General features: G+C 28.5%; 1 protein-coding gene across 1 annotated transcript in view; it reads left to right on the forward strand.

Moving 5' to 3' along the window:
- Positions 1-8,814, forward strand: part of LOC106457882 — a 137,376-nt gene that overhangs the window by 119,553 nt on the left and 9,009 nt on the right. The window contains exons 55-60 of the mRNA XM_022383950.1: positions 292-389; positions 2,818-2,999; positions 3,620-3,753; positions 6,080-6,207; positions 6,814-7,002; positions 7,695-7,903. Coding sequence (XP_022239658.1) covers positions 292-389; positions 2,818-2,999; positions 3,620-3,753; positions 6,080-6,207; positions 6,814-7,002; positions 7,695-7,903 — 940 coding nt within the window. The remainder of the gene's footprint in view (positions 1-291; positions 390-2,817; positions 3,000-3,619; positions 3,754-6,079; positions 6,208-6,813; positions 7,003-7,694; positions 7,904-8,814) is intronic.

Consider the following 8,814-nt stretch of genomic DNA (forward strand, 5'->3'; position numbering starts at 1 on the left):
CTGTCTATATATATATATATATATATATATATATATATATATATATATGTGTGTGTGTGTGTCTGCCAGTGGGACAGTGGTATGTTTATGGTCGACATAGCAGATAGCCTAGTGTGACTTTGCTCTAACACAAACAATCAACAAACTCTTTCAGATATGTAATATTAACTGTCAGTTGCAGTAAATACAGTGGAAGTCGAAGTTATAATAATTAAAAATTTTCAATTATTTAGTATTGTTTCTATTTAATCACTCATTAACAAGGATTTATCTTTACAATATTATATCTAGAACTTCAAACTCTGATGTGTACATTTCCTAATTATAACGTCACCAGTATGTACAAATGGATCTCTCAACAAATAGACTTGAAAGATCTGATACAAGAGGTGAGTTATATAAAGCTCTACAATTTGGTCTCTGTAGAGCTTTTAGATAAGTAGATAACGTTTATACTTAAACTTCATTATTAAAAAGATAAAATACTATCTTTCACTTCAAAAAGCATAATTGGTTTTATTTAGGCAACATTTCATCATTACAGCTTTATCAGGGCAAAAAAAAGATGCTTGCTAACTGAGTCAGGCTTAAACAAAAGATTTCAAAATAATTCTAGTTTATGTAATAAGGCGGAGAATATATAAACATAAATATTGTAAAATTATATTGTTATACATTGTGAAATTTAAAGTACATGCAAACAGTCAAAATTATACTATATAAAGCACATATAATATATGCTATTATACTAATTAAGTATAAACAGTAATAGTTAAAAATTCCAGGGTGACTTTAACTGTGGCTTATTCTCTGAAACTAATAGGGCTTCTTTTTATTTTCTATCTAAGAAACTTTGACAATTGGTAAGAATATTATACCATTGTTGTCAACAAAATGTTCAGCTACAGTGCTGGCTTTGCTGTCAATGTGTGTATAACTTAAAGGTGTTTGTTAATTCTATCCCTAGTAGCTCTACCTGTTTCACCAATGTCTACAAAACTACAAAGTTTGCATATCAAATTATACACTGCATTCTTATGGTTACAGTTGCCTCTTAAACCTAATTTACACCCTAGTTGACCCAGATGATCACACTTTGTCTAGTCTTAGTCCATGGATGTTGTCTTATAATAGTCTTAGTCTAAATGATAAAAATGTTCAGACATTTTAGTCATGTTTTAATTTTTTGTATAATGTTTAAAGATACAGTCTGAACATTGGTGTCATTTCATAAAAAAATGTAAATAATCAAATCATAAAAAATGAAGAGTTACTGAAATAGCATTTTACTCTGTTAGTTTATCATACTGCAGCAGAATGTGTTAAGTACTTTAGCATGAACCAAAATGTTTTCTCCAAAAACTCAGGTCATTTAGATAGCTAAGTTGTCAGAAAATGAGCAGATTAATCAAGTGTTAACCTATGTTATAGATTCAGAGACCTACCAATATTAATAAATATTAGAAATGAACAGTTGAACAAAAAAAACTGTTAAGCAGTAGTAAAAAGGTACTGAATGTAAGTGTGACTAGTTACGTTTTATATTTTATCTAATACGTACATTTGAGATAAAAAAATCTTCAGAAGAGTAACTTAAATAATTTACTCTTTCATAATACATAACCATCCCTTTGGAACTGAAGTACTTCAAAAAATCTGTTAAAAACAATTGAATTACAGTAGTCTTTATTATGTGGTCATCAGGTACTGTGACTACAGTTAGTAGTTTCTGAGCAATCTTGATGTTCATGTTTGTAAATATAAAAATAACACGTTGGTGTTATGGTTTTGGAAACTTTTTTTGGAACTACTTTTTACAGATAAATGCTAAGACACCCTAAAAAATTCATTTTTTAACTTTGGGATTTTACAAATAAAGCTTTTCGGTCATTGTAATTTTCTTGGATGAAACAGATGGCTTATGTAATGCTTTTGTTGATCATCTTATACATTTAACTCAAGTTGCAATTATTTTGTTTTTACGGTGTTTGCTCAATGAACTTGATTTTTAATATTTCTTCATTATTGTCATTCAAGTTAATTGTATTTCTAAGATGTAACACAGGTTTATGTGCATGAATTATTTAATGTCATGTATTTTGATGAAATAAGTTAATTAAAATAATAACTTCATTATTTCATAGTACACCTTTTTCAATTTTTAACTATGGAGTTTGTCTCAAAGTTCCAATAAAACATTTTCAAATCTTAACCACAACTTGACATCATTTTCTTACAGGTTGTGTTCAGCTAGTTAGTATAAGAATAACTATTCTTTGAGAAACAGTTTGAATTTAGTAGTTAGACATATTAATTTAATTTTTTTATTCATTCTAATAAATAAAATTGTGAAGTGAGTTAAATAAATATAAGTGAAACATATTTCATGAATCAAAGTTAGTCAAACAGTTTTATGGAAAGTTCTTACATAAATCCGAGTTGTTTGCCTGTTATTGACTTCAGATAATGGAAAAAAAAGTGAAAGTAATTAACATAGAAAATTTGATATAGTGTGTAATTATTAACAAGTTTACTTTACAGACGAGATGATTAAGTATTTAATATTTGCATAATATGCTTACAATATTCAGTTTTATTTGCTTGAACCAAAAATATTTTAACAAAAACAACTGTTAAAATTAGGGCAGAAAATGTAAACCAGATTGAAATTTTATGAAAATTCAAGCAGATAAAAATAGAAATGAAATAATATTGTGATAAACATATTTTTTTATGATATGTATACATTACCAAAAGAAGTTAACAATATTTTTCAGTTTTATAAGTATTTCTGCTTCAACATTTTATTTTTTTCAGGTTAAAGGAGTTAAGACAAATAATTATGAGAGACCACAACAGTGTGTGTCACCAATTGGCATCTTTGCTGAATTTACCGAATTAGTACAAAAGTTTGTGGAGGATGCTACAACATCAAATGATCAAATTAGAAACTGTGTAGCTGATCTTGGCTCTTCAAAACTCTTAAAGAGTCTAGCAAAGTATGGACATGTAAAATTACTGTAAATGATTAGTGTAAAGTCTTTCCAAATTCTTTTTGGAAGACAAAAACATTAGTTGGATATATTTTATTGATTAAACAATTCTAATAATCATTTTAATATAGGATGCTATGACAGCAGTCAACTATATATCTGTTATTTCTTTTATTCACTGTCATTTTCTTTATTCATACTAGTGAACAAAACCCAGATATTACTTTTTTTGAAAGAAGAACCAAAATATATTATTAATATTTGAATATGCTTTAAATTTTATCTTAAACAGTTCAATTAGTTTAAGTGACAAAAGGTTATGAACAAAATTTTAAGTACAAATATTTACATGAAATATATTTGACCACAAAATTTGATTACTACTGATTACCAGTTGTAGTAGAACTTGTTTATAGAGGCAAAAGTTATTCTAAAGGTAAATTGTGGTCAAGCTACTAAAAATGTGAAATAAAGGCATCTCTCATGGGAATTAATTTTAAGAAGTTTATTATTCAAATCCACAATTAGTTATAAGTAGTTAATTCCATATATAACATTTTATAAACTCATTCACTTTATATTCTATAATTTTGTTGAAGAAATTTAGATTAAGTATTTCTTGTTAGGTATGGAGACTTCATGACAAGTTTATCTGTATTAATGACTGAAATGATGTCCAAAAACAATTCAGCTGTCAGTACAGGTCAATTTTTGGATATCTGGGATACTATTAAGGAGTTCTTGAAATTTCAACTTCCAGGTAAAAAATATTTTTTCACTCAGATATCAGTTTAAAAGTAGAGAAGTAATTTTTCATATTTGGCTTTCAAAAGGGTTATTATTTTTTTCAAGAATATTTTATAAAATTTTAGAGATAAGGTTTTGAACAACTGTTTAACATAAACATTAAGGCCAACAATGTACTTGTTGGTTCATCTAGGCCATCCCATCCACTAAACTAAACTTTAAAGAAACTTCAGTGTCATCCCTCATCATTCAAATATTTATCACATTTACCCTTAAGCTCCCTTAAAATTACTGCCTCCGCTACATCTGAAGGTAATCCATTCCAAAGGCCAACCACCCTGTTAGAAAGATAAATTTGTATTAGCTGAAGACAGTTCCTACCCTGAAAAATTTATATCTTTGCCCTTATTCCTACCATTCTCTCCATAATGTATGAAGAAAGAGGATGAATCAGTCCCTTTAACAACCTTATACATCTCATTCAGGTCCATTCTAACTTTCCTTTTTCAAGAGAAAACAATCTCTGATTTTAATCTATCCTCATATGACAACCTTTCCATACCAGGTATCATCCACCCTCTAAACTCTTTTCAATAAATTTGCCCTTCCTAAGGTAAGAAGCCCAAGACTGAGCACAGTACTCCAAAAAAGCCTAAACAAGAACCTATAAAGTGAAATTATAACCTCTTTAGTATTTAGTACTTAGTATTTCTTTACATACAACCTAAAACTTTATTTGTCCTACCACTAGCAACAACACACTGCTTTGATGGTTTAAGAAAGTGATTAACCATAACATTAAGATATTTTTCTTCCATAACACTGTTACCATTATTCCCATAAAAAAAGGTACACTTATGATTCAAATAGTTGTATCCCATAAGCATTACCTTACATTTATTACAATTAAAAGCTATCTGACAATTATTCACAACTCATTAAATAATCCAAATCCTTTTATAAAACAGCAGCATCCTCAGATAATTCTTGCTTTTGGAATTTGTAACCAAAATATCATTATTTTTGATCATCATATGCAGCAAAACATCAAACCTAATAGAGCAATGATCACTTGCATCCAGATGTTTTCTAATCTTCACCCTATCAAGTCATTTCTTTATTAGAAGATAACAATAAATCTAAAAAAGCCTAATTCCTAACAGGTTCCCTGACCAATTGGTGAAGAAAACCATCCTGAACAATTTTGAAATCCTGTCTCCCTTATAGTTTAACTTTATATTTTTCAATTTATATGCCTGAAATTAAAAATTCTCCATAATTATAACCTTATTCACAACTCAAGTCTTTATCCTATTATAGGGTTTCCCATATTTTTCATCACCCCTTTGCAACCACCATAACTTACAAGCTGTAAACTCTTAACACCTACACTACTCTTAACCATTGTAATCTAGAAGTAAATAATTACACTAAATACAAGTAACTTATTGGCAACAATGTTAAACCTAATGTTTGAGAATTAAATAATCTATACTATTTTATCTCAACTTTATCCTTTCACCAAAGTAATTAAGTTTTGACTTTACACTGCAGTTTGCCATTTATTCTTGACATCAGTTCAAAAATAATTAACACTTGGAGAAAAGTTGCCATTAAACTTAAAGTTCCTGTTGACTTCAAATTCACCCCAAAACCTGGCCCTAAACTAAAATCATTATTATATAAAAATTACATAGAATCACACAATGCTTACATTATTTATAAAATAAAATGTAATAGCTGTCCAGAATTTTACATCAGAGAAACCAGAGATTCATTCGCAGCCTAGTATAGGTATCTTGGTACCTTGGGGTGTTGGATTAGGGTGGGCTGTTTTGTTCAATTAAGATGGCTTTATTCTGCATTTATTGATGTTTGGTTCTTTGTTTAAAATTACGGTGTTTTGTATAGATATACTGTGTTGTTTTTAAGTTTCAATGGTGGTAACATGAGAGGATTTCTTATTATATTCAGTAAATCTGGTTTCCATTTTTTATTCTTTCTTTCTTTCTTTCTTCTTCGTCTTCTTCTCTGATGTAAAGTTCTGGACAGTTATTGCATTTTGTTCCACACAATATATACATACATACATATATATTCATGTGTCTCTGTAAACTACTTGTACCTGAGAATGACATAATCTTGTCGAAATATTGTACATTTATAATAGTTTTCTTCATTACCCAGTCAAGCCATCTCCAAACTTTTATTTTCTAATACTTTGCTTCCACGTCATCAAAATTAAAAGGCCGGTTAATTTACTTGAAGTTCTTGAAAATTTGCAAGGTGAAAATATTTCATTGAGTGTTAAGACAAACATGTATTTAATTTTTATACAGTGTTTACAGAGGTTTCCACTTTTATCAAGAATCTTCCTGAACTTGAGAAACTTTTTGGTGCTGAACTTGGTAATAGAAGCTCAGAAATAGCATTGGCATTCAGCAAGTCTTTGATTAATTGGAGTCTGGTAAGACAGGATTTAGAATGATGCTTCAAATTCATAAAATGTTATTTGTCTATTCTTTTTCTTATTTTAAGCTAAAAAAACTAAAACTGTGATAAAGAGTACTTTACATTATATTTTTAGTTTAGAGTTTAGAATATTTTTTTTTGGAATGTTAGATTTTAATGTCATATCTAGAGACTTTTTAAGATAACATTTAGTATGATAATGTATTTATTATCCATATTTAGTTTTAGTAACTGATGAAACATTTTAAAAACTAGGGTTTGTATGTTTCATTATGATACTGGTGAATTTATTCAAAGGTAATAAATCCAGTTTGATTTATTAATTTTAACAAAGGGACAATCTTTTTCATTTACAAGCTGTTTTTTGATTGAAGTAATACAAATTTTCTTATACAGTGAGATGATAAATGTGTTAAGTGTGTAAACTGTGATAACCATTAGTTATTTCATGTATGTGTTAGAAAAAATAAAAATAAAAAATGAACAAAATTTTCAGTGTAACATTAACAAAGCTTTTATTAGTGACAGAGGCATGTTTTGTAGTATTAAAGATAACTAAAAGTATTACACTGTTTTTTGTTTTTTAAATTTTTCATTTCAGCTTGCAAAATACAACTTTTCTTTGCCCACTATCAATAAATTTGTTTGTAAAAGAGAAAATCTAACTGGTATTCTGGTGACTTACTCTGAAGCAAACGTTTCTTCTGAAGACATAAGAAAAGCTTTGTGTGAGAAGGGAGCTCTAAAATCTTTTTTGGAAGTTTTGGACATTCCACAGATCCTCAAAAAGGTTAGTTTGTCTACCATTGTGGTATGAAAATTTCCATGCATTTTATACCTTCTTGTATTGATATAGTATTCTTCTAAATTTATCAGTTATTCTGTATATGTGGAGTTTTCACATAACATATGGTCAAGAAATCATTAAGATGATTTCATTCTAGATACTTTTTTTCCTTCATCATTCTCTGGAGATTACAAGTGCACTTCACTTTGGAGGTTTAGCTGTAATGCTGTACATTATGCCAGAATATAGACAGCTGTGTCCTTCAGTGGTAGTTGAGGTGTAATCTTGAGGTTATTTTAAAACTTCTCTTATGTTTCATTGGTATTTACCAACAATGACATAGGCAGTAGCCTCATCTTGAGAATATTGTATTGTATAATTTAGTATACAATACTATGATCTCTTAGTTAGCTCCCTATCTAGTTCCAAATTTCATAAGTAAAGTTGAAAATCCTTTCCTTGTATATAGTAATACTCTCTTAAAGTTTACTCTGTAATTTATATTGATTAATTTAAACATTTTGTAGTATTAGTGCTTCTACTTTTTTTTACTTTGTTTCAGTTTCGCACTTAAATTTTTTTTCTGTAACATGTTATATGTTGTTATGATGCTCGATTTCATTATGCAATATCTATGAGTTTGAAATTTGTATAAAATAAGAGATTTACCTTGTAATTATCTTTGTTTCCTATAGTTGCCAGAAATCCAAAATAGGCAAACACTTGATGCTGATTGGCTTGAAAGATTCACCATTAACTCTCAAGCCATATTGAAGCACCTTTTGGATCTTGCAGTAGTCGGTGGTAAAGCTGTTTCTGATTTAACTTCAGGGTTGACTTTTGATCTTTTGTCCTCAGTTGTGAGTTTAATCAGAGAGGACACTGTAGAACAGCTGTTCAGCAGGTTAGACTGATTTTAGGTTTTGTTTTTGTGGATGATTGATAAACCTGTTTTATGTCTTTGTTATAATTGTTCTTTTATTTGGCAAAATAATATTCAATATTGGCAGTTTTGTCTCAATTTGATTTTTTAAAAACTTGCATCTCTGGGAATCTAGTTTTTTGTTGTTGTACATTTAAGTTTATCTTTAAAATCGTCTTCATATTGTAAATGATTTGAGATGAAAGACTTGTGTTTTGTGTAATTATATTTGATAGATTAAAATAATGAGTCTAGATTACTTAAAAACCAAACATTTTAGGCACACTGTATACTCTAATTTCTCATTTCAAGCTGTGGAGCCCCATTTAAACTTTCCTATTTTTCCATAACTTATAAAGTGAAATAGGTTTTTCATTACAGAAAAAAATTGTCAGTTGAATATGAAGTTTTGTATAAAGTTACCGTATTCTGATATAATGATGAAAAAAAGTTATTTGACCTTTACTCAACAAACATGAAATGCATATATTTCTGTATTTTTATCTGAGAATTAAGTGTTGTATTTAATTGCACAGATCTTGAAATTCTTGAAAATAATCTCTAAAAGTTTCAGTTCTAGAAATCATGGAAGAATGTCTGTTTTTAAGTTGTGGTTTTAGAAAAGATCCTGAAATTTCACTTTATATAAAAATAATCCTCCAAAAATAATTGGTTTAATTAATAAAATTAAACAAATAATTCTTATTTATCAGAATTGGGTTTGTTTATACTTCATGTGAACCTCATGCTTCAAGGAACCCTAAGACTGTTGCAGTTTGATTAACAAAAATGTGTGGATACATGGCAAGATTCAAGAGTCTTGGAAAATCCTAGAATTCTCTTTTGTAAAGCCTGTATAAAAAATTGTATAATTATAATAATAACAATAGAGC

Source organism: Limulus polyphemus, unplaced genomic scaffold (assembly GCF_000517525.1).
Source record: "Limulus polyphemus unplaced genomic scaffold, Limulus_polyphemus-2.1.2 Scaffold386, whole genome shotgun sequence".
NCBI lineage: Eukaryota > Metazoa > Arthropoda > Merostomata > Xiphosura > Limulidae > Limulus > Limulus polyphemus.